Below are 26,623 nucleotides of genomic sequence, written 5' to 3' on the forward strand. Positions count from 1 at the left end.
TTTCTTTATGTAAACACAAGACAATTAAATTTTGTTCATTAGAATGAAAATGTATAATGAATGTAACAAAAATATAGTATCTCCTAAACAAAAACAATAAAGATTTAGAGTCTTGTTCAAACTCTCAGGTTATCCCAAAATGATTTTATTCTTACAATATAACTTTAGTAAATCATTGCCTTACATTTCAGTTAACAAGGGCTGCAGGTTAAAATAAGGATTACTAAAAAGACATATGGTCAGTTTCACAAATCTTGTATGGTTGGTGGAATATACAAAATACCTGAAGCACGACAAGATTGGCCATTATTAGATTCTTTGGGTCTATGTTAAATTTGTCAACTTCCCTGTGCTTTTCTGCACTTCCTTTCAGGATTTGTGATTTGAACAACTTTACAATAAGAAGAAATTGTACAAGGAACCTCCCTCCTCCTGATGCCAAAAAAGCAGATATCCAAAAGCTGAATTTCTACTTAGAATGAAACTATTAGTAGGCATTGCAAATCTGTTAGAGAAATAGTATGCCTAATCTCTAAATCTGAATAATTTTGTAATCTGAACATAAAACATAAAAAATAACATAGGAAGGTTCTTTACACTGAGTCAGAACCTTAGTCTGTCTAGCCCAATATTCTGACTGGCTGAAGCTCTCTAGACTTTTAGGCAGATTTCTTTCCTAGCCTATCTGGAGCTGGTCTTCCAGTTAAGTACTAACCTAAGTATACCCTAGCAAACATAACCAGGTGTATCCATGTGGTCATACAGCAAAATACAACAACATTCAAAATTCATAAAACCAAGATCCCTTTATCGGACCAACCAAATTGCACAAAATACATGATGCAAGGTTTCAGAGCTCCACTGTCTTCTTCGTCAGGCAGAGGTATTAAAGTCAAACAAGAGAAAGAAAAAAATGACAATGTTGGAGTCACAGGCATACATTTTGCCAAGAAGTTGTTATAGATGTTCTCAGGTTGATCCAGAGGGATATCCATGTAGGCAGTGGCCATGCTTCCTCCTTGGCCATGAAGGCTCTGGGAGGGAAAAAGAAAGAAACTTTACTAATGAAGTTTAAATTTTATTTCCTGGACTTTACAACTCTTTGCTATTAGACTCAAATTTAAACAAGTTCTCATAGGTGTTTGCTTTAAAGTAAGGATACTTTCCACTGAGGGCTACATGCACCGTAAAAAATTAAAACATTGCAAGGATACTTAATCAGGAACAGAATCAGCTTCTATCTCGGAAAATCTGTTATCCTGACATGGCAGAAGCAATTGCAAAACTCTCTCATTCTCTTCTCAGCTTTGTATCATATGTTAAATAGATTTCTCAAAGCTTCTCTTGATTTTATGCAACCACTTCAAAATGCTTTCCTTAATACAGCACTCACATTGCATACTTAGCAGATTTGCATGAAGATACCAATTCCACATTCCCTTAATTGCCTGACTGGAAAATCATAATGAAGGGCTTGTTGAGTAACTATGTCTAACTTGTTCCTTTATACTGATTAATGCATCCTTCCTTTAAAGAACATGTGATATCAACAATGGTATTGTGCGTCTGTAGAAGAGAAATAATCCTAACTGAAAAAGTGGTAGCATTTTTTTCTCCTCCCAAAAGGTTGTAAGAACCCTAAAAAGCTTTGAAATAGCAACTGAATCTAATGAAAAATTATTAAAGAATTTATGAAGAAATCAGAGGATAAATCTGAGCATCATCTGCTTGTGATTAAATTTGGTTGGATATATCATGTCCAGCGACATGTGGAGCAATATTGTATTTTGTAGAATGTCTAGACTAGCATGAGAAAATAATGACATCTTTCATTAGTGGTATAACATTACCTATATACCAATGACATTTGGATACTACCTATCCACCAAAAAGTTTAGGATTTCATCTGTGGGTGTTATATCGTTTTATCTTCCCACGTTGATCAAGCTGAGAGTGACATGCTTACAGTCATCTAATAAACTCAATGGCCAAGAATGTTTGTGAAATATGGCCACTGAAATCTCCATCTAATAGTCCACTCTTTGTTCTGTATAGGCTCTCTGTTGAAACTATGGCGGGTTACAGACCGCTGCTTTGCGGCGGTCTGCCGCCGCCGCCATTTGCTCTGTGCAGGAGCCGCAGCGGCCACACCGCGCGGCTCCCTCATGGACCAAAAAAGAAGCTCCAAAATGGAGCTTCTTTAAGCGGCGCCTCTATGATGTTGCGAGGTGCCAGGGGCACACTCGCGACGTCATAGACGCCGCGACACGTGCGGACGCACAGCGTCCGATACGTAAATATGGCGGTGGCCATGTGGAACGACCGCCGCCATATTGTACGTACAGAATACGTACTAGGGTTAGGGGGGTGCAGAAGCACCGCCCCTTCCTAACCCTAGTACGTATTCATTACATACTAAATGGCAGTGTGTAACCTGCCTAACAGATTTAAAAAGTCTATTTGCTTACAGATAGGACTGACTACACAGAAACACATGTCTGGTTCATATAACCAGACATGTTCATGTAAACTTGTAATGGTTCATTTAAAAAGATTTTACAGAGGTGCAAAACCATCACATCCATCCAGTGAACAACAGAACTCACACGTGTTAAGACTGCAATGTTCAATCACAGAACACTTGGTAGTTAAAATTGTCAGATTTGATTTTGAAGTTGTATGTGCCAGCCTTCTGTTGGTGTCGGCAAACAAAAAATCCCACTGTTCCCAGTGTAAGAACAAATATACCAAGCACAATGAGTATTATATATCCTGCTCCTAAGCCAGGCACTTTCTTGTCCTTTAAATCATCTGAAATAAAAAAAAAATAAATGGAAAGATGACCTTTGAGATGATATAAACTTTATATTATAAAACACAAGTAAAACTATAAAACCTAATATTGACCTTTCATTGAAGTTTTTACAGGAACTTTAATTGGCTATATGTCATACAATGTGTAGTAAAAGCACTGGAATCAAGACTGTGTATCATTTCTGAATGTTCCAGCTCTTTAGAATGTTAATACAGTGTTATATCTGCAGAGCAGTGAGCATTTAAAATATGAAATCAGAGACATTCCCACCTGTTTCCTCATCTAGGACACCTACCTAGGAAAACACAAAGTATACCTCTTACATATATATTCATATTTTCTCTCTCTCATCCTCTCTTCCTTTCATTCTAGCCTTTCCCTACCTTGTTGTTTCACAGTCTTTTGCAGCATGAACTATGGATGTGACTCTTTGCTTATTTCATTCTAATATGCAAGAATGAATCACTCAAAAAGTTTTCTCCCCACTAGGTGAAATTAAAAGTTTTTCCACATTTTTCTAATATTTTTGTTTTGATTTCAGGGTGTTTTTGTGAAAATTTTCTTTGGGGGACAGAAAAATGTATTTTGTGCAAAAGCAGAAAACAAAACCCATCCCCTTCTTGTGTTTCTGTGGAATATGCTTTTTTGCACACACACAAAAGAAATAGGTTGTGGAACGAAAGACGGAGGAGGAGGGCTGGCATCCTGTTCAATAGTTACAAGATTATAAACTGGATTTACACTATCATAACTGCTGGGGATTGACATTTATGGTAATTAATTATAGAACATGACCCCAAAATTCTACCTTTTCAGCTTCCAAAGGCTTTCCAAAGCACTGCAGATTTGGGGCATTAGGGAATTATGTCTGCAGCACCTCACAAGCAGGAAAAACCTTCATTTACATGTTGTTCTGGGCAGGGAAGGTGGCCCCTGCCAAGGAGCAATTTGTCCTGACTCTGGGAGCTGTAGCAAAGGCAGTGGTAGTGGGAGCTAACCACAGCAACAGTAATGTTGACAACAAGTGTAGAGCAGGTCTGAAGCAGAACAGACGATGAATCCATTCAGACATTCCCCCCCAAGCATAGATGAGCTCAAAGAAAAACAATTGCAGAAGAACCCCAAGGGATCTCTCCAATTGCTTGTTCCCAATGCACCCTGCAACCACAAGATGTCATTTCCTACTCTCCTAGTCTGTAGAACCTCAGAAACCCTTTGGCTGGGGCACTGCCAGGCTGAAAAAGGTAGTACCTTGAGGAGGTGGCATCATTAGACTTAAAGACAACAGAACTCTGTCACTGTGGTTGAATCTGACTATGCAGCATCTTGGTCAAGATTTTTTTTGCACAAACAATGTTTCAAACAAAAACGACTGGGTGACCTTGGATAAGCCACATACTCTCAGCCCCAGAAAACCCCATGATAAGTTTGCTTTAGGGTCATCATAAGTCATAAATGACGACAACAGCAATGAATGAAGGAGACGTTTTTTTATATCTGGTGATGGAGAACAATCAGTGATACAAGAGGTTCAAATGGACCATGGAAACCATTTTTTGCCTTACCTGTTTGTTTCAGCTCATTATTTTCACCACTCCATCATTCCACTGACTGGTGAAATTGGCAAAGTCATTGCATAGTGCCTGGTAACATCTATCTCATTCCACTACTAGTATGAAACCTTCTCTCTTACACACACAAACTATTAACCTTTTCTTTCCTGATGTCCCATTCTACAGTTCTTACTGATTACTCACCACTGGATCTGCGCAGAGGCCCCCAAGATGTCCTGGGCATTGCAATAGTTTCCCCACTCCTTTGAGAACGGAACCCACTGCAGCTCTGCATTAGTAAATAAACAAACATAGGTTGGATTTTTACCATTATGAAATGTTAAAATGCATATGCCAAAAATGCCAAGAAAATCCCATGATAGGGCCACCTTAGGGATGCCATAAGTTGGAAATAATAATTTAATTTGTTTTATTTATATACCGCTATTCCAAAGATCATAGCGGTGAACAGCAAGTAAGCTAATTAGCAAGTAAGCTAAATGACTTGAAGGCACACAACAACAATATGCTAAATGGTTGCAAATTCAGTCCAGTGGAATAAGTGCACATGATTATACATTTTCATAATTTCTTTCTGACTGATAGTCCACTCTGAATTCCATGGCCCATTTTCTTTGAAATTACTGCCTTATAGCCTAAGTCACAAGAAGACAACTATTCTGTACATGATATATTTTTGTCATGCAAATGATTTGTGGGCACAGTTGTACATATTAAAACTGTACCCCATGGGTAAGATTACACAAACATAAACTTACTAAAAATGAGCATTTAATAATCTGCAGAAAGACTGCAAATGGATCATGTAGTGTCCATATCTTGTAGAAACTGCAAATGAAACAATCAGTTTCCCGTGTTTTCTAATGAAAGCTTCTCAGGAATTCCTGACAATGTCAGGATCCTAAATGAAAATAGTATCATTATTTCATCCTCACCCTACAGATTTCTTTAGCACCAAAATATTTCAGCTGGGCTCATGGGCCCCATACAGACAGGCCAAAATAAAGCTGCTTTGGGTCACTTTGGAGATATGCTGTTTAAATTATTCATGTGTCCTAAGAGTCTGGAAGCCACGCCAAAGCCATGTTCCAGTCCTAAGGACTGGAGCGTGACTTTGGCGTGGCTTCCAGACTCTTAGGACACATGAATAATTTAAACAGCATATCTCCAAAGTGACCCAAAGCAGCTTTATTTTAGCCTGTCTGTACAGGCTCATAGTTCTTTTATATGCATTCCTGCTTACCAAGACATTCTGTCAAGCCTAGCATTAGACCTTTTTATTTATTTATTTATTGGATAACTAGGTGAAATTATAGAAAAACAACAATATCAATAGAAGATGTTATGGTTTCTTTTTCTTCTTTCTTATATGTAAAGATGTTGTTCCTTTATGTGGAATATAGATGTGGGAAGGAGACAGGAGTTGGGTGTGTGTGTGTGTAATATATGTCTGTTCAAAAGTAAGTTCTACCATGTTCAACAGGTTATCTGATGATAGGATTGCAGTTTTACAGTTTACAGATGTGCACTTATTAAATGTTTTGTAAACAAACTACAACTGGTTTTCATGTACTTTGATCCTTCTATACAACAATCTGTCCTTAAATTTGCTTTTTCCAACAACACCTTGTAAAAACGTGTGTGTGTGTGCGCGCGCGCACAATTCTCTCCTACTACGGTCTTGTTATGGGAAAGCTCTCCTGATCTTCTCCTCCCTGTAATTTAATTAATGTCAAAACATCACTAACACTAAGAGTCTGGGTCCAAAACCATGGCTCTAGAATAGGGGGTAGGTAAGAAATATGTACCACAGGATATATTTGAAGCCTCTGGGCCTCTTCAAAACTATTTTGCTGAAATTTAATGTCAAACCAGGAAACCTCTTCTAAAACAAGGAAATTGCTGCCCAATCTCAGTGTTGTTGTAGCAGTTGGGTCTGGCGGGGGTGGCCTGCAGTGTGTTCTGGGATGGGGTGGGACTAGCTTCTGGATGAACCAAAATTGCCCATTCTGATCTAGAATATGAGAAACATCTCCCTGAGCCTGTGCCAAGTGATGCCGACAGAAGTTAGAGCCTACTGACAAAGACAAAACAGAAATGACGAGAAATGTACATTTTTATTTTATTCTTGCACATGAGAATGAAAACTTTCCAAAGATTTTTCCCTGATGGCCATGATTCCAACAGTTGTTCTGCCTTTACAATTATTCATTTTTCAGGATTTTTAGTGAAAAATTCACAAAGTTACAATGTTCCTGTGCAAACTACAATATCAAATTTTGTGCAAAATCCAACTGCTGGCATCCTGTTAGTATGTTACAATGTTGTAGGTCTGCGTTGTGAAATTAAAATTCACTTTTTAGGTCATTGTGTTGGTCAGAATTCTGTTCTGATCATGCAGCGGCCTAAAGTACTCCCTAAAACCATTTTATATGCCATGAATGCCCCCCCCCAAATGGTTGTTTCCAGCTTGTCTTAAAGTGAGGGGATCAGTGGTAACAATCCAGCTATTTTTCTTTAGCTGCATATGCTCCAAAGACATCATTTGCAGGGACATTCCAAGAACTCCCAGAGGTCCCTAGTATAAGGGGCAAATAGTCTTGTTGTGGCAGTTAACGTTTTTCCCCCCCGATTGGGTGAAAAAAAATATGAATACTATTTCCTTCCATAGAATTGACAAAACTGTCATAGGATTGTGCTGAAAGTGTAACCAAGTTAGTGGAGTAAAACAGAATAGCCATGCTGTAATATACTATACTATACTGCCAAGTAATGGAAACTAAGACATAGCAAACAAATATCAAATAATGGTAAAGCACTGTGGTTGTCAACAGCTATGCCTTTGCAGGGGCCATGCTGCCTTGACTATGCCCTATCACTGTATTTGAAAAACACAGAGAAAGGAGTAGGAGAAAGAGAGCACACCCACACTTCTGGTATCTTCAATATGACACTAGAAATGTCATGCCTATGATGGAAGCAATTCCATGTGGGCTTTGAAAATGTACTGAGAAATGCTACTACACCAAACTGTTTTAGCTTAATTTTGCTGAATTATTCTGGAATGAAAAAAGAGGTGGCTATTTATATAAGTGAAAGCTGGATGATCAGAACAAGTTGTGCATCAAATCAATTTAGAATTTTAAAAAGTACAAATACCCAAACATGTACCAGCATGTTGCCTGCATGTTACCCTCTAGATTGCCCCCATGGTCTTCAAATAAGTGAGTCTTAAGGTTCCCTTGCCAGTACAAATCTACTAAGCTCAGAGAGCAGAACCAGGCTTGTATTAAGATAATAGTGAAGTACAGCTCAAATGTTTTGAGACACAGTTCTTAAAAACCTTGATACATACCCAGATAGCCTCACTCCCCAATAATACTCATATCATGATACAAACTTTTATAAATAGTATCAGATAAAATAGAATACCAGAAATGTATTAATATAATGTCAGGATATAATCTATTATTTATTACTTCTTATCACCTACTCACCCCAAAACTGTTGTGATGTTACTACAGATAATGTTTAAATTCACTTTAGCCACAAGCAAATCACTTTTAAGCCATCACTTATAGGTCAACAAGTAATGCAGGGTTCAAAGGCTGTTTATCAATACTTGAGGGAGCTCTTCTACCTATATGCGCCTGTCTGAAGACTGCAGTTTGCTAGCGGAAGATCTTCGCTGTGTCTCACCAATTGGGGTAATACGGTTTGGGAGCACATGGGAGATGGCCTTCACAGCTGTGGCACTCAGTTACGGAATGCCCTCCCAATTGACATATCAAGTCAAGTTAACGTTTATTGTACTAGCCAAAGGCCATGACAAAATGAGCTTATCAAAAAGCATAAAACAATTAATACAAAAGGCATAGAATACTAAACATTGACTTTTTGTTTAGTTCCAAGTGAAAACACAGCTACTTATTATTAAAGAATCAAAAAGCATTTTGACACATTGAATGATTAAAATCAAAATGCCAATCACATGAAAGACCCACGTTCATGGACAGTGTAAATCTAGTACTGGCTGTCTACCTGAACTGTTCATCTGGCTGTCTATCATGGAAAACTGAGCTATTTTTGCAGCAAAATAACAATGTTTGAAAAGGTTATTTTTGGGCACTACAGTTTCCAGAATTCCATAGCCGTATAGCCATGAACATGCTGACTGGGGGATTCTGGAAGAAGTAGTCCAAAAAGTAGTCTTTCCGAACTATGCAAAATAATGGTGGTAGCTTTCTACTCTCATGCAATAAAAATCCCTCTTTTATGAAATGCTTCTATTTGCAGTTCCTGCTTTGAAATTATCTTTGCTGAAGAAAGTTCAGGAAGTTCCTCAGAGTAATTTACACAATAATTTTTGTTTTGTTGCAAATGGCTTTTCGTAGCAATATATAGAACATACATTACTCCTTTTGAGGATCTTTCACACTACACAACAATAGTGTTATGACTCTGCTTTTAACTTTCACGGCTGCGTCCTATGGAATTCTGGGATATACATATTGGCAAGGCCCTACAGCTCTCTGGCTGAGAAGGCTAAATACCCTTCCTTAAACTACAAATTATAGAATTCCACAGAATTGTTTCAGTGGAAACTGTGTAGTGTGAAAGGGCCCCTGTGCATTTATGATCACTTTGTTTTCCAAATTGGGCTTGCAGGGAAGCAATAGTGAAAGTTGGCAGAGAAACTCCTTACCGCCTTGCAAGTAGTTCCAGGTGTTTCCATGCAAACATGGATTTTGCAATGTAAGTAAACCACTGAGTCATTCACAAAAGAAAAGATTTTCAGCTTAAACTGGGCTTTTCTGGACATCCCATTTGAAATCACTGTGGTGTGAGTATTTGGAACTGGACAACTGAAAAGATAAAAATCAGTAAAATAACTGATGGCTTAGCAATCAACACCACCCACAAACTTGTATTTCTGCTTCTGAACTTCCTCTAAAATGTTGTGGTAGTTTTTCAGGGAGTAGGTATTGAGAGTACAGTTCAAGTAGAAACTGCAGAATGATTTATAATGTTAGATACATTCAAACAAAACATTTGAAGGTTCTGCTCCTAGACATATAGATACCAACAAGAGGCTCACATTTGTAGCAGCACACATCACAATTAAAGCTTGAGAAAAATTACATTTTTGGACAACACAGAATCCTCCAGCCTAGCCACTGATAAATTCTTAGACACTGGATGGCTTCTCTGTCACTATCTCCTTCTTCTCCCCTTCTTGTTGAAGGATAAAGCACAGTTATTGTATATCAAAAGCTCTGCTATTAGGTTCTTTTCAGAAAGAAAAGGAGGCATCGACATGTTAATGTGTTTTCCCCTTTCTTGCATGGTCCTCTCCATCCAACTAGACATACAAGGAACCCATTTGTTTGCCCCCCCCCCTATCACAGTCATACCCTAACAGTGAGGACTGTAACAGAGAGGCCATCCTCTGCTATGGCAACTCCCTATATTCAAGTAACCAACATTATATACAAATACATGTATTAGAAGCACAAAATGAGTTTTTAGGCCCCGTATAGATGGGCCATTAAGCGCGTCCTGGCAACGTACTTGGGTTGCCTTGGGGCGTTGCTTATATATGCCCCGCAACCCTAGTACATCGCCAGGACGTCAAAATGGTGGTGCCCTATCTACATGGGCGCTGCCATTTTGATGTAACGGCCGCGTCACGTCCAAATGGCGCAGCACGGCCATTACGTCCTGGCACCACTGCAGTGCACCGGAAGGAGCTCCAAAACAGAGCTCCTTTTGCACTGCGTATCGCTGGCACAGCCTTTACATGGCTGCACCAGCGATACAAAAGAGAAAGGGGCCAAGTGGCCCCTTTCTTTCCCCGCCGCTGTCGGGATGTCCTTGGGGAATGTAGCCTCAAGGACACCCCTTTCCAGGCCGCCTGAGGCCTGGAAAAGTGGCGGATCGGGCCCATAGCAGCTCAGGCCCCGATCCGTTGGGGAAAGGGGTGGGTGCAGGCCACCTCAAAGGGGTGGTCTGTATCCTGCCATAGTCCCTTTTTCATGAATGTCTACTTTGGCCTCTTAATCAGTTCAGTATGATTGCTAAAGTAAAGTATATGATGTGGTATAAAAACTCCAAAGTGTAATACAAATGCTAAGTTTCAAAAATCTACCTAATTATGCAACATACTGAAAATTCATTATTTATATACCTTTTTGAAGAGTTTTAGCCACTTCAAAGACACTGTCTAAATGATATTGACAACAACTTTTTAAGGTAGAACAGTATAATGTCCCATGTTAACAGAAACAGTGCTGAGGCTGAGATGCAACAGTTTGTTGATCTAATGGACTAATAAGTTAAAGCATTGCTATTAAAGATGAATGGTTGTGTAGAAATACAAATAAGGGCAGTGCCATTCAGAAAATATCATAGGAGAACTGCATTTTTAGCTATATCCAGACCATTACTGGTATGTGTCTCTGTGTGTGTGACTTGGGGAATGGCTTTAAGAATGTTGAAAAATTGCAGACCTATCAACCTGAAATTATAGTTTCTAGTTGCTTTGTTTATTTATTTACTTTATTTCTTTGTAAGCTTCACTCTTTTGATACCCAACCATGAAAGAAAGAGACCAGACACATACATTGGATGAATAAAGGGCCATTTATTTGACCTACATCCTATTTAAAGCTAAGCACTTGAACTTAAACCTTAAAAGTCAAACTGTGAGAGAATGATTAAAGTGAAAGCCTGGTGCAAGTCCAGCTGAAGCCAGGTGTCAATCTTAGACCTCCTCTTCAGCCTTCCCTTTGGGCACAAACACCGAACCCTGAGGTAAATCTGATGATTCGGATTTCATCCTCAGTCAGTCCTAGGAAGGTAAACATAAGGTACTCTCCCCCAAACTCCCTCGAATTTGTAACATTGAGCAAAAACCCCATGTCTACCCCAAAGGCAGGTTCTCTCACAACTCCATGTCCCTTGACGTGTACAAGCTGATCAAGAGCCTAACCTTTCACCACAAAGGGGTGCCAAAGGTGCATACCAAACAATTCTTTAACCCCATATTGGCCAGTGACAGCTATTTATCAGCCACTCTTAGCCAATTTCCAGTCCCTTCATACATTATGGGGTAGGCAAAAAAAACTAGGAAAGGGGGAGAAAATTCCTACCCGGCCCTGAAGCGACCAACAAAGTTCACCCTGCATTTAGGGTGGGAAGGTGGACTGCTGGTCATCGAAAAGAGGCAGGATGGGAGGGCCTACTGTCTTTATATATGGCTCCATCCCCCATCACATGCCTCAGCTTGCTCCGTTGGACCATGCCGTCATTTGAAAATACTGGTCTTATCATGGAGGGTATCAAAGCCCCATCCCCCCTCAATGGCTCTGCCAGTCGTCCTGGTGTGAAATGTCTGATACCTTGAATCTGTTGTATGTCCATAGCTTATCATTTTTCTTTCATGGGAATGTGACCTTGTTCTTCTATATACTGTGCCTGCATATCTAACCCCACAATCAGAATCAAAGATTACATTGGCCAGTAATAAAAGCACAGAACAATCCTTGGACTCTGAGAGGTCCTCCTGCCATTAGCAAATCACAAACAGAGAATGCAGCTTGTGAAGGAGACTGGTCAGCTCCATCCACTCCACCATCACAAAATGAAATGAGATATGCTCTACTTTGGGAAATGCAAAACTTGGAAAATGTTGCAGTTTGGGGAGGGGAGAGATTGTATTAAAGCTCCTCAGATGCCAGAGCTAACATGCCCAATGGACACATAATATCCTGACCTGCATCAGTCACTCTTCCATTCTTGAAGGGACTTGCATAACATACTTGATACAATCTGCTCTTGGACCTGCTTTCCCACCGGACTCTTTTATGCATGAACCCACATTTCCTGGAAATGACAAATAGTATTTTGTTGATTGTATCTTAGAATATAACTTCAGAGGTTCCATATGAAAGAGACATACCTGCCATGTATAAAAGGAAATGATAGAAGATCCATTGAGTTATTAGTTGGAGTCGCCCAACATTCACCAACAACCACCTTGAGCTTGCTATCTTCTGTCTGAATTCCCACCTCAATCATTATGTCTTCACTAGCAGAGATGCTGAAATTTTTGGGAACTGGAGAATTTCCAATGAACAACTGCATTTCTGTTAAGAAACGTCCTGATCCATGTAAATCCTCAAACATTGTATAAACTCTGCAAGAGAATCAGTCATGGTTAACATTCTTGGAGCATTTAGTGCTATTTTTCTCCTCTCTTATGTGTGGAAAATAGAAGCATTATTTCTAAACATTGCAAAAGAACAATGATCCTGTTCAACTCTCAGTTTCTGGACTAGAACAATATAACCACCTTCTTCTTTTGCAGTTTAGAAAACAAAGCACTGAAGAAAGTTACATAGCCATTGGTGTGTTGTCATTGATAAAAACTATTGGGAAGTTCTTAGCTGTGGAACAAGATTATAATGTAACTTCATCAGAAAATTCAGAGGCTTCTGTTTCTCTTCTTAAAATTTACTTTATTGAACATGAACAATCACTACTATGCCTTCCATGATTTCATTCCCCTTTTATTTGTTGAGATTTTCTTTACCCTTCCTGAGTGTATCCAGATGAAGTCAAGAGATCATTCGGAAACACACAATGAATTGGGCTGGCAACTCTTAAATGGTGGATAACACCCAGAGAAGACATATCATTTCGGAGAGTTGTTTTTACTATGGTGTGTGTTGTATTCTGAAACATAAAGGCAAAAAGGACATAGTTTTTCATTTCATTCTTCTTTTCATTTCACTATCCATTCACTCTTCACTTTGCCTAATAACGGTTGCTATTGTTGTTGTTGTTGTTGTTGTTACGTGTCTTCAAATCATTTCCCACTTATGCCAACCCTTAGGTGACCCTAGCACAAATTTTCTTGGCTCAAAAGGGGTTTGCCATTGCCTTCCACTGCCCCTGAGGGAGTGTGGCTTGTCCAAGGTCACCTGGACAAGCAAGGATTTGAACCTTGTCTCCTGAAATCCAGCACTCAAATCACTTCACATGCTAACTTTTTCATAAACAGTTACTGGTTTACATCTCAGTTATGGAGGTCATACTTCTATTCATTTAAGGAAATAAATGGGGAAAATTAGATTACAGCACTACATTCTTATAGCGCTGCTATTCCACTATAACTGCTCTGGCTGCCTCCTGTTGCATTCTAGGATTTGAGAGAGGAGCATTTAGAATTCTCAGCCAGAGAGCTCTTAGGCCTCTAGAACTACAAACCTCAGAATGCAACAGGAAGCACCAGAGCATTAAAAGCGGAATAGCAACACTATAAGAGTGTAGTGAGGTAATGTATTATAGCAATTTCACTATCCACTAACGAGAAAGCATTATAACTCATCCAGTACCCCTGACATATATCTGAGAAGTTTTACTTAAGGATACCATGTACTGTATACAGTTTTACTTCTTCATTAAGAAATGTATATGTCATTCTACACCTAAAGATGCCAGATTGGGGTATAATCAATAACATAACTTAAAGCAATATAAACTAACTTAGATCAAAACAACAGAAAACAATTCATCAAAATCAAAATCAAACCCACTATCCAATAGAACACTTTTGTGAACAGCTAATTGGTGCTGAAATAAGGCCAACTTATTGGTGAACCATCTCCACTATCCTACCTCTTGATTAACTAAATAAGTAATTACACTTGGGTAGTGGGTTTATGAGTGTGAAATCTGCAATAAATGTTTCAACCACTTATATCAGTTTACCCATCATTCTTACTATATGCAATTGTATTTGATTGTGTATTCCTGCATGACAGGGAGGTTGGACTGGATGGCTCTTGTGGTATCTTCCAACTCTGTGGTTCTACAATACTATGATTCTAATTCCATCCTTTTTTTTCCTTCAGAAATCAAAATGACTTACACTTTGTACTTCAGTTCCACATTCATTCCATCCGGTTTGAAGAATGACATGACTGGAATTGCTTTTGCTTACATTGCAGTGAGGTCTTCCCAGGTACAAAGAAGATTCTGGGATTGATTGATTCTGCAGGAAAGCCTTCTGGATGGAGATGACAATTTTTTCAAACTCACAAAGCACTTGAACTTCATTCTTAATTGAAAACTTAGTGAATGGCAAGGATGAAGCTTGAAGTGAATTACGGACATTCACTATTGGTTCTGTTAATGCTTTATTAACTGTAGAGCTTGCGACTGTATTCTCCAAACCTTTGGCTGTGGAGACAGAAGGTGATGATGGTTCATGACTTGAAATATATGAATAAGTCAAAGGCAAAACAGTACGGCACCATTCTTTTTTCTGAGTAGGATTGCTGGAAAGTCATACTATAGAATGTGAGGGGAAAGAGTATTACAAATTGCATTTTTTGCAATTCATCTTCTTCCCAACTATCAGGTAAAATGCACTTATCAATGATTAAAGAAATTGTATTTTAATGGCAAATGCACCTCAGCGTTCACACATTTCCATTTTCAGGTCAAAAGAAGTATTTCCAAAAGGGCTGAAACCCAATTAACTTGGTTCAGGGACATAGCCAGGATTTTGGGAAGGAGGGGTCCAGATGAAGTGCCACCATTATAATGGGGCTTGGGTGCGGCAGCGTAGCAGCACACACCATTAATTTTATCTAATGGAAGGGGGGGTCCGGACCCCAAGAACCCCCCCCCCCTTGGCTACATCCCTGCTTGGTTGAACCTTCACCTCTTTGGAATCCTATTCATGGCCTTTGCTTCTCTTTCTCTCTGGAAAAATAATTCCAAAGCGACAATTAAATTTTACTTTTAGAAATCCTATTCTGCTGGAGCTAACAAGGACCCTGTTTTGGAATAGGGACTGTCTTTTGCAGGAGGTAAACAGATGGTCAAAAATCCTATTTCAGCATCCTTTTCAGAGCCTCATTAAGAAGGACAAAATTGTTTGCTTCGCCTACAATGCTTTAAGATAAGCAGGTCACACAGAGATATGCATGCTTTCCCCTCTCTTGGTAAATACGTTTCCAAGAGAAGGTGAGGAAAGTGATTCTTATCATTGTTCCTTCAGAGTAAGCTTTGCATTAGATGAAATAGTACCTTTTGCTGTGAAAATTGAGCAAAACTAGAAAAACATACAAAAAAGATTCCCAATATCATCTAGAGATCCAAGAAATTTGGATATGTGAAAGTATACTATATATGAAATAGTGAGGGGTGGCATGGCCAGATTGCACCATCCTGCACTCTTGTCAGTTCTCTCACCTTTAATATTTTTCCACAGATAGTATAAATTCATTTATCCTTTGCTCTATTTACTTAACTTTTTGTGAATGTATATTAGATTTCTCAGTGAATGGTATATTACTATTTCTTCTGTCACTATATAACTTCTTTCATCTGTTTAGCTATTTGACCAGAGCTTAGAAAGTTTATAAAGTAATTACTGACTGTTATGATTTCAAGATTCCAATTTGTCATTTTTGTTACAGTTTTTAAAAGGAGCCCCTTTCCTGTGTTTTAAAAGTAACTAGATGGCTACTTATTGAAAAAATGTGAATGCCAAACTGCTGATCAGTAGTACAAACCACACTCTCAACCCTTCCACTTCATTATCACTTCAATGCCTACAGCAGAATCATAAGTCATCAGCATGAATCAGCATTAGAATCTTTTGATAGCCCTCCTCCAATATTCAATGACAGCAAAAGGGGTGCAGTTATCCCTTGTTAAGTCACCATCACAGTGTAACTTAGTCATATACTTGTTCTTATGAGAAATGAATGAGTAATAACAAATAATTAATTACTTTTTAACTAGTTAATTCTAAGCTCTGTGTGAATGTGACAGTGAATTTTGGGTGCCTCAAAAGGGCAGCAAATTGTTAATTATGGTGGGATACAGACCGCCCCTTTGAGGTGGCCTGCACCTGCCCCTTTCCCCGACAGATCAGGGCCTAAGCTGCCACAGCGGCAGCCCCAGAGGCCCCGATCTGCCGCTTTTCCAGGCCTTGGGGAAGCGGCAAAACTCTGCTTCCCTGCAGCCTGGAAAGGAGTGTCCTTGGGGCTTCATGCCCCAAGGACACCCCGACAGCGGCAGGGAGACAGAGAAAGGGGCCGCTTGGCCCCTTTCTCTTCAGTATCGCTGGCGCGGCTGTGTAAAAGCTGTGCCAGCGATACGCAGTATCAAAGGAGCTCCGTTTTGGAGCTCCTTTTGGTGCCGCTGAAAGGGTGCCAGTTAACGGCCACTCCACGCCATTTGGACATGACGCGGCTGTTACATCAAAATAGCGGTGCCCATGTAGACAGGGTGCTGCCATTTTAACGTACTCAGTACATACTAGGGTTAGGGAGCGTCTGAAAAGGATGCTCCCAGGCAACCCTAGCATGTACTGAGTACGTGCTATCAGGCCCATCTGTACAGGGCCTATATTACTTTTTTCTTCACAGTTATGTACTTTCTTTCAGTTGCTTTGTGTGGAAGTCATTTGTTGGATTTTTAGTGTCTGCCACACCATATCTCAATTTATACACATGAAAACATCAAAATGTATTTCATACACACACTACACATTTATATAGCTAAACAAAAGATTCGTGTGGATTGCCACCATGAAATATTAGAATTTAAATACCGCTATGACAAAACTAGAATGAGAATAAAATAGTAAAATGTGAGCACTCTTTTTCTATCAGACCTAACAATTTAATAATATCTGAACTGGGAAAAAATGAAAATAGAATATTGAAATATTGCCTTCACAGATTCTCCCAGGTCTCTCAGCGTTTACATTGATAAATCCTTCTTTGCAGTTGCATTCATATGATCCATAAGTATTATAGCAAGATGCATCAGCGGAACAATCAGTTTCTTCTCTCACACATTCATCATAATCTGTTTTTTAAAAAAAGAAGAAGAATAAAAAAAGAATAATAATGATGCATTAGTATGTGGTTATTAATTTACTGCACCAGCATTTCTTGTACAGAATGTTATTGTTTCCATTTATGAATGCTTACAAGCATTTCCCCTGTCTGTGATAAAGTACAGTACTTGGTACCAGCCCTAGTTAGGAAGTTACCCTGGAAGGGCTTGGATCTGTAATGCCCCATGAAGCTGTTCCCACAATTGGCAAACCTAGACTTTAGCTTAATCAATTGCATACACTTAAAGACACCAGAAGGTTTCAGCACATTCTGCATAGTGTCAAGTATGTACCATCTGTTGTCTCAGCTTGCCACTGTACTGTGAAATGAGGTGCCATTTCTAGGGCTATGATCATACACACAAAAACATAAGAGAAAGTTCCACAGAACTCAAAGAGACTAGCTTATATGTCAGTAAACATAGGCTTCTCCTGCATAAATTATTGCTTGAGCTATCAATAAACAGATAAATACATGCCATTTTGAAGATGCTTATTTTCTATTCACACTAGAGGAAGAGGAGTGACTAGAGTTTAGAACAAGAGATCAGAAGGTGAGGTTCTGAAATAATGATTACATATAATCTGGAGGGTAATCCCTGTGACAGCAAAAAGACTAAGGCCAGCCCTGACTTCCCAGAAGCAACAAGGTCACATCAATGCCAGAGACAGTGCTATATTTGTGGTCAAATATGTACTGCCTTAACTGTGAGATGATGAACCATGTGTTTTTATTCTGTGAGATAACAGGTGCAAGCTCAGTGAAAATAATGAAATTTTTATTGATGATTATCAGAGTCCAGATCTGAACTACAGCATTGATCATTGTGATAAAATAAATCACTAACTTACCATGTATGGAGACACTGCTGTTATCAATCATCAAATAGCAATTGTTTTGAAAAGCTTGAAGAAAAGATCTAGTAACATTGTTTGCATCCATATCTGCTGGAATCAGGAGACTGAAGCTTACCACTATGCTTCCATTGGTAATATTCATTATAAACATTTGAATCATACCAGCATCCATTTTCTGAATAATGCTAAGGGGTAGAGATGTGCGTATCTGTTTTCAAAACAGAATGCATGTACTGTATGAACGTGGGTACTACGAATGCTTTGAAACATTATGTTTTGTAGGTGGCATAATTCTCAGATAATACATGAAATGCTTCATGTTTCAGTCACAGATAACAGAACATTCAGGAGTTAGCATGACCCTATGAGAGAGAAGTTAGCCAATAATCACCAATTCCTTCAGACTTGTCCTTCAAATTGACTGGACGGTCAGTTGTTTGGTTTTTTCTTTTAAATAAATGGTAAAGCAAATCACAAGATGGGTAAGATAATAATAATAATAATAATAATAATAATTTGTTTTATTTATATACCGCTATTCCAAAGATCATAGTGGTGAACAGCAAGTAAGCAAATTAGCAAGTAAGCTAATTTGCCCCCAACAGACTGGGTACTCATTTTAGCGACCTCGGAAGGATGCAAGCCTGAGTCGAGCTTGGGCCCTTTTGCTGGTCTTGAACTCGCAACCTTGTGGTTTTGATAAGAAAGTTGCTTTGAAGTATGCAGTTTCCCACAGGCACAGTAAGTTTGAATAATTCTCAAATCTTCCCTTTTGAAAAATATTGTAACATGGATGTGAGGTTACCTAAAATATTTATATTCTGTTCCTTACACTACACAGTCACTAAATGCAACATGAGCAGGATCGTGACCACTGATCCTGCTTCTGATGCAGTATGTTCAGCAAAAAGTAAGAACATGTTTTATGCATGTACATTTGTACCAGAGTAAAATCGCAATTCACAATCAGTAAAAAAATAAATAAATCAGGAACCCCACATGTGTGTATACCTACACACAGAGCCCAACCGGTTCACCCTTTTTGCTAGACATGTAGAATAAAAGTAGGCAGGTCTGGCCAAATTTTCACTCCTTGCTATGGGCCAGACCTGGAAATGTAAATATATATGGAAAAATATATGTTGAGGTAGAACATGGATAATCTCTCCTCCTCTCTGCTCCTCTACATCAGAACTTTAAAAAGTTACTTTTTGGACTACAACTCCCAAAATAGTCCAGGAAGCATGACTACTGATCATGGTGGCTGGGGGACTTTCAGAGTTGTAGTCCAAAGCAGAAATCCAATGGTTAGTTGTAGCTGGAGTAGACCCAGCTGCACCTAGATTTAGATCTACTAGATTTACTGAGTTCCCAGTTGATTTAGTGAGTCTACTGTTGTTCAGACTAATTGGATTAAACCCCATAAAGTCACTTTTCCAAGCTCTACTCTGTGGGTTGAGTGAATAGGAAGGGCTCTTCTCTCTGCTTTTATAGATCTGATCTCTCTGGACTCCTCCCCCTGCCCCCCTATTTATAAGATACAACTTGACATGCATCAAATTCTTGCTACTGGATCACAGTTCTCTTTCTCAATAGTATAATCAAGAGATTATCAATTCATTTAAACCCATATTTCCAAAAGGCACATCACACCTAGCACTTACATAATTATGCATTCCAAAATTGAATTTCTCTAGGGTTTTTTTCCATATTCACTTACTTCAGTGAGAAACAACTGTGTAAAATTTTGGAACTCTTCACTACTTGAATTGCTGAACTCTGATCTATAGTTCATATTTGATATCCTGACTGTTCCATTAAATTTCTGCACAGCTGCAAGTTATTGAGGAAATAGTTAAGGTTATTAGTTATAAAGGATGCTGGACAGATCACAAAGACAAGATTATTAGTTATAAAGATGTTGATCAGATCACAATCTGCAAATCAAGAAAGCTTCAGATAAATTGTTGGAGCTTTTTGTCACATCCCAAATGGCAAAAGAATGAAAACAAATGAAAGAAAAGTAGCCAATGTTACTTTCAAACACAGAGCAATGATACTTTCAGAGTGAGATTGACAATCTGTTGGTTACTCTTAACTAGAATAAATACATTCAAATAATTGGTAAATGGTGAGTGGACATGTAGATAAATCCAGTTGATTAAATTATTTTACTCTTTTTTATGCTAACAATAGTATTTAGCCCAAAGTCTGTTATTAGTCTATTCTGTTGCATTTAGGGATGAGAAAGAGGTTATCCATATGACATGATTAATTTTGGGATTTTTATTCCATTGATGCACAATAGGTGTGAAAAGACAATGATATGATATATGCAAAAACTGTGCTAATGGCACTAAATGCATGTCCATATTTAATAGTTCTTTAAGAATGTACAAAGTTCTTCTTTCTCTTCTGGACTTCTAAGGCACTAGATTCAGAAAATTAACTCCTTTTCTTACCTGTCATTACTTTATGCTGTACTGGTTTACCTTTCTTTCCACAAACTTCCACCTGCATTTCCACAGTATACAAAATCCCAGGTTTTAATCTGGAAAAAGTCAAGTTGCTGCTCTGGGTTTTAATCTCTTGTAGAAGCTGCTTTCCCTCAAAGAGAAAAAACTGGAAAGCAGAATTCTGTGAAAAATTTGTGGGACAGCCAACATGAAAGCTAGTACTGGTTATATTGGAAAAAATAATTCTTTCAGCTTGAGGAGGCACTAAAAAGAAAAGAGGTAATAATTAATTTTTTCAAGAGAAACAAAGAAAATGTCCTTAGAATTCTTGCAAAATATTCACTGCCTGGATATTTTTCAATATCTAATAGATATTGGAAACTATTCCAACAAATGAAGTACCACTCATTAACATTCATTCTTAATTATTATTTAAGAGATTCATTAATGTGTTGTCAACCTTTTAAAAAATAAAAAATGACTTAAAATGCCACAAAATAACTCATATCCCACCAAAGTGACATTCTGCATAACAAGTGAATGTGACTCTTTATGCAGAATTATACTATGAATCGTGTCCTTGTAGCTCTCCTTACTTCAAAAACAGCTCTTATCAAGATGCCTGTTTTGTGTTATATATAATCCAAAGGAGAACATAAGAACCAAAAGCAAAAGCGGAAACAGAGCTTTTGCTATATTGGTCCCCTTTTTTGGGAAAATCCTCCTCAATGAGATGTAACTGGTGCTGACCTTGCAATCGTTTTGGTGGCAGGTCAATTTTTTTTTTATTTACTCAGACATTTTAGGCTAGTGTTTTATAGAGTTCTTTTTTAACTGCTGGTTTTCATTGTATTTCATTGTTTTAATTACATTTATTACATTGTTTTTATTGCATTGTCACTTTTTATTGCATTTAGATGGGGCAATTAGATTGTCTTTATTATATTTAAATAATCTTGCATTTTTCACACCACAATGTCTTTTTCTTCATTTTATCCTATTACATTTAAGAGAAGGTCTATAGTACAGTTGAACTCACCACCACAATCTGTAGCAAAGGCGGAATGGGTGTGCTCCTCAGAGGAAGACAGGGACATTTTGGATATTTTTTCCTCTGACCACGATCTGTTATCTTTCCCCACCTCTTTATCAAGGCTTTGATTTAGAGCAGGATGTTCTGTTACATTCAGGGATGGATCTTTCTGAGAATTTCTGTCAGTTAAGAGGCTGGGTGTGCTTGCCTCTCCTACAGTCCCACTTGTCACAAAAGGATAAACAGTAGTATTTGAAACTCCAGATATCGTGGACAATGAAGAGTTCTGCTGTTTTTGTTTCGATAATCCATCCTCTGCTAAGTTTTTATTTGATGTTGTGACATTGCCCCACATAGTTGTCGCTAGACTTGTTGTTGCTGAGGTACTCAGGGTCTTATTATCCTTGACATAGCCTAATGTGCTTGTACTCTGAGATGCTGGCACATTTTTTGCTATTGAAAGAGTGTTTGACATTTGAGTGCCACTTGGGGGCACTGTCATTGCCTCAGTAGATTTAGGAGTGAATGGAATCACTGTGCTCTCTGTCATGGACAGAGCAGTGGCACTTATCACTGACAGTCCTTCTGTAACATTTGCTTCCAATGTAGGTACCATTTCAGTAGTAGGATCCACAATTTCACCTGGAATGCAGCATTTTTTGCATACGACACAAAGAGAAATGTATTAATATACTATACATTTATTAATTTATTAATACACTTCCTTCTCAAACCATTATGCAGATAACTACAGTACTAATATAAAGCAATTGACAATACATATGTGCACATTTGTTATTCCTTGCAAAGGGGCTTTATGAAAATAAAGCAAGGTTGGGCAATTTCAGAAAGACAAGGCACAATTTTCACCTCTATGACAAAACACAATTCTACATTTCCCCCTGCAAATCTCAACTGAAAGCTACTTTTGGCTGCAGTTTCCGTGATTTCCAGGCAGTTTTAAAGAGATTTTTAAATAAATAAATAAATCCACAGTTCTTGGAGCCCTCCAGCAGAGGCAACTGACCTTTGGGAGGAACAAAACCTAGTGCTATGCAAGAGCTTGAAGGGGGTTAGAGTTTGGGAAACTAGAAAAAAAGCAATGGGGTCACACTTTATCCATCCATGAATTACAGGACAGTAGGACTACACTGCTAGATGTGTCCCAATGTTGCACTTGTTCCCTCAGCTCTGTTACCAAACCATGGCGAGGTACATACCGCCACTTTGCGCCGCTCTGCCGCCGCCGCCAGTAGGTCCGCGGGGGAGCCGGAGCCTTCACACGGCCCGACTCCCGCGCGGACCGAAAAAGAAGCTCCAAAATGGAGCTTCTTTTTTCGTCGCGTTTGCGACGTAGCGAGGCGCCAGGGGCGCGCTCGCTACGTCAGAAGCGGCGCGACACGTCTGGACGCTGTGCGTCCAGTACGTCAAGATGGCGGCGCCCATGTGGAAGGGGCGCCGCCATCTTGTACGTATTCTATACGTACTAGGGTTAGGGGGGTGCGGAAGCACCGCCCCTTCCTAACCCTAGTACGTATAGAAGACGTACTAAATGGCGGTGTGTATCCCGCCCATATGTTGAACAAAGATCCAAAGGGGGAGCAGATATTATTCTTGGAGGCTACTCCATGGGATTTACAACCCAGCTATTCACATGGAAAGCTCTCCACAAGAACGTAATTAATGAGAGAGGGGATTCCTGAAGACCCTGTTTCAATTTGTGGATGAAAATGAACCCCCCCCCCCTGTTTCTTACCCTCACAGTTTCTCCCAGGTCGGAGTGGATTGGCATCTGTTGTTGTCTTGCATCTGCATATGTATGAGCCTATTGTATTGATACAACTTGCAAACATACAGCAATCATTCTCTGCTCTAGATGCACATTCATTCCAGTCTGCAATTCAAAAACCCAACATTTAAACTGGAAAAAAAATCAGTTAGGATAATGTACACTATAAGAAGCAGCAATGGGTTCATTTATTAATCTCAAGAGTCTGCATAAAATCCAACAATATTTAGAGCCAAACCCTCATCATTACAAAAGTAATTTAAAAGTTAGCGTTAAAAGCATCAAAAAGGGACTTACATATACCTAATGACATTGCATTTATACTGTAGTTATACATTTGTCGTTAAGAAGAGGAATGAATCAACAATTACTTGTTTTTTGCATCTAATTATTTCCAAATTCTGTTTTATCCTCTGCAGCTACACTGGACTTTGGACTTGTTCAGAATGCTTCCAAAGCTGAATGTGATACCTTGTATCTCCCCTTTGGAGGAAAGGAAAGACTGACAGCAAACACATTTTGACTGGCTACCAAGATCAGACAGAGTTTATGACATTTTGGATGAATTATTTTCTTGGGGCACCTCAGTGCTTCAAATATGAATTCCTCATTCTTTTTTATCAGACGTATTTGCTTAGCATAAGAGATATTTTTAATAGTTCACTTCCTAAAACCTACTACTGATAGCTGAATTTCTTCAAGTTTTAGAATCACAGAATCATAGAATTGGAAGGAAACACATTGGCAATCAAATTCAACCCCCTGCTCAGTGCAGGACCTCTAGCTAAAACATCCCCAGCAGGGAGCTGGCCAGGCTCATTCTGAAGATGTCCAAAGAAGGGGACCCCGCCACCTCTCTAGGCAATTGGTTCCATTGCTGAATCAATCTTATTGTCAAGAAGTTCTCTTTAGTGTTCAGTCAATATCTACCTTCATGTAGCTTAAAATCATTAGACATCGTTAAACTTCTGGGGCAGCAGAAAACAGGCCTGCCCCTTCTTTCTGTGACAGCACTTGCATTTAAAGAGTGCAATTATGTCACCTCTCAATCCTAGCTGCATCAGAACTGCAGAGATAATCTGGTTTGACATCACTTTAATTGCCATGGCTCAGTGCTATGGAATTCTGGCATTTGTTGTTTGTTGTGGCACCAGAGCTCTCTGACAGGGAAGGCTAAATGTCTCAAAAAACTAGAATTCATAGAATTCCATAGCACTGAGCCATGGCAGTTAAAGTGATGTCAAACCGGATTATATCTGCAGTGCAGATGCAGCCCTTCTATTCACCAAGCTGTACATGCTCAGCTCCTTCAACAGTAGTTTTGTAACGGGGTAGATAGATATTATCATAATAAAACGTTTCTCTAGTTTCCCTCAAAGCTATTATTCACCATCCAGTCTTCTGGATAAACTCTCATTTGACATATTACAAATGTTACAAATTGCATATTACAAATTTACCATTTATTATATTATACATCTTTTTATATGAATTTCACTTAACAAAGCATGGATGGGACACTTGTGGCCCTCCCATTGTTGTGGGGCTTCAGCTTTCATCACTTCTCAATGTTGGCTATATTGACAAAGGCTGGTGGGGAATTTCAATCTAAAAATATCAGGAAGGCAACATGTTCCCCATACAGAATATCTCATAGTTGCTATTGTACATGTTGCACAACAAAAAACCAACAACCAACAGATGGTTTAATGCTTTGGATTCAGGAAACCTAGCTTTACACCCCTGCAGCAACAGAAATACACTCAAGTGAGATTGAATCTGACATTGGAAACACTCACTGACACCATATTTTAAAATGACAAGCATACCAGTGTAAGCTAGATGTTAAATCAGATAGCCTACCTTCTACTACAGAGCTGTTGGGATCAAGAAGGAACACACGACTTTTGTATAGTGAAGAAATCATTGGATCAAACACAGATAAGTCTTTAGGAAACTGCATGTCTCCTATTATGATTTTAAGTATCACAATGATACTACCAGCTTTAAAAGAGTCAAGGTGCATTTTCAACATCCCCATTTTGTATAATGCTGACATATTGGAAGGGAATGAATTTCTAATCTGCAAAAAGATGAAAGAACAATTACTATTTCAACATCAGATTAGATACATCTAGAATTTTATTCTCCTTAATGCTCTTTTTAATTATCTTTTATACTTGCAGTTTACAAAAAGCAGTATCACTTCCACATCCACAAGGAAAACTGGATCTTGTAATTAATCTATCTGACACTTTTGAAAAATTCATTTGGGGCTATACTATTGCTATTCACTCATCCCATGGGAGAAGATGTAGCAATTAAATAGAGATGGGACATAAACCAGCAATCAATGTCCTATAATATTCAGTCAATATCTTCCAATTCAAAATGTGCCTCTTTCCTTGTAATTAATTTTGGACTATATGAAAATAACCATCATCATCATTACTGTCAACATTACTGTTATTCTGATCTGTTAACGTAAATCCTGCTTGATCCAGGAGCAATTTTTCATGGCTAGAAGCTAATAGCATTTTAATTCCTGCATAATAAGGAAGCACTCTCTGAAGTACCCTGAATTTTTAAACTAGTGTTAAGGCAGGGATGGCTTAGAGTCAATGAGGAACTGGCCTCATATTGTGAAGACAAACCACAGTTGAATTGGTGCTTTGGGCCTGTGTTATGAAGACAGGTTGCACGAAGAGGGGTGTGAAACCAGTTCACTTGGCCCATGTAGACATGCCCAGGCTATAATGCATATGTCATACGATCTGATACATATGTCCTGTGTGATGATATGGGGCCTATAGTATGCACAAATATGCCACCTGCTTACTAGCATTCTGAAGAATTTGCCATCAATGTTTTCCTGTACATGTAACAGCTTCTTAACTTGTAAATTTTTCAAGTAATATTCTTTTATTTTCATTTTGTGAAAGGTTTCACTTGCACATCTAGCTGTTGCTAAAGACACAAAAACAGACTATGTGTTCTGGTCAGCTGGAAATCCTACTAGCCACAAGGATTTTCTGTGAATTTAATGGAGGCAGAAGATCTGTAAAAGTTACTCTCCATAGAAGTAAATGTGCAAACATATACAAATGAAAGCTGTGTGCCTGTTGCACAACTGTTTTAAAGGCTGAGCTGCTGTCTCTTGCGGTGGCAGTAAA

At 38.8% G+C, this 26,623-nt stretch overlaps 1 protein-coding gene across 1 annotated transcript in view; it reads right to left on the reverse strand.

The window, feature by feature from the left end:
* Positions 1-984: 984 nt before the first annotated feature.
* UMODL1 (uromodulin like 1) overlaps positions 985-26,623 on the reverse strand; it is a 44,515-nt gene continuing 18,876 nt past the window's right edge. Inside the window, exons 8-20 of the mRNA XM_089508428.1 lie at positions 25,314-25,533; positions 23,418-23,555; positions 22,197-22,303; positions 20,635-20,809; positions 19,893-20,005; positions 18,167-18,380; positions 14,324-14,547; positions 12,983-13,125; positions 12,350-12,586; positions 9,095-9,254; positions 4,573-4,657; positions 2,607-2,811; positions 985-1,034 (exon numbers count right to left, since the gene is read on the reverse strand). Coding sequence (XP_089364554.1) covers positions 2,627-2,811; positions 4,573-4,657; positions 9,095-9,254; positions 12,350-12,586; positions 12,983-13,125; positions 14,324-14,547; positions 18,167-18,380; positions 19,893-20,005; positions 20,635-20,809; positions 22,197-22,303; positions 23,418-23,555; positions 25,314-25,533 — 2,001 coding nt within the window. The 3' untranslated portion in view covers positions 985-1,034; positions 2,607-2,626. The remainder of the gene's footprint in view (positions 1,035-2,606; positions 2,812-4,572; positions 4,658-9,094; positions 9,255-12,349; positions 12,587-12,982; positions 13,126-14,323; positions 14,548-18,166; positions 18,381-19,892; positions 20,006-20,634; positions 20,810-22,196; positions 22,304-23,417; positions 23,556-25,313; positions 25,534-26,623) is intronic.

This window comes from Sceloporus occidentalis, unplaced genomic scaffold (assembly GCF_023333645.1).
Source record: "Sceloporus occidentalis isolate IW3139 unplaced genomic scaffold, rSceOcc1.0.p SCAF_2, whole genome shotgun sequence".
Taxonomy (NCBI): Eukaryota; Metazoa; Chordata; class Lepidosauria; order Squamata; family Phrynosomatidae; genus Sceloporus; species Sceloporus occidentalis.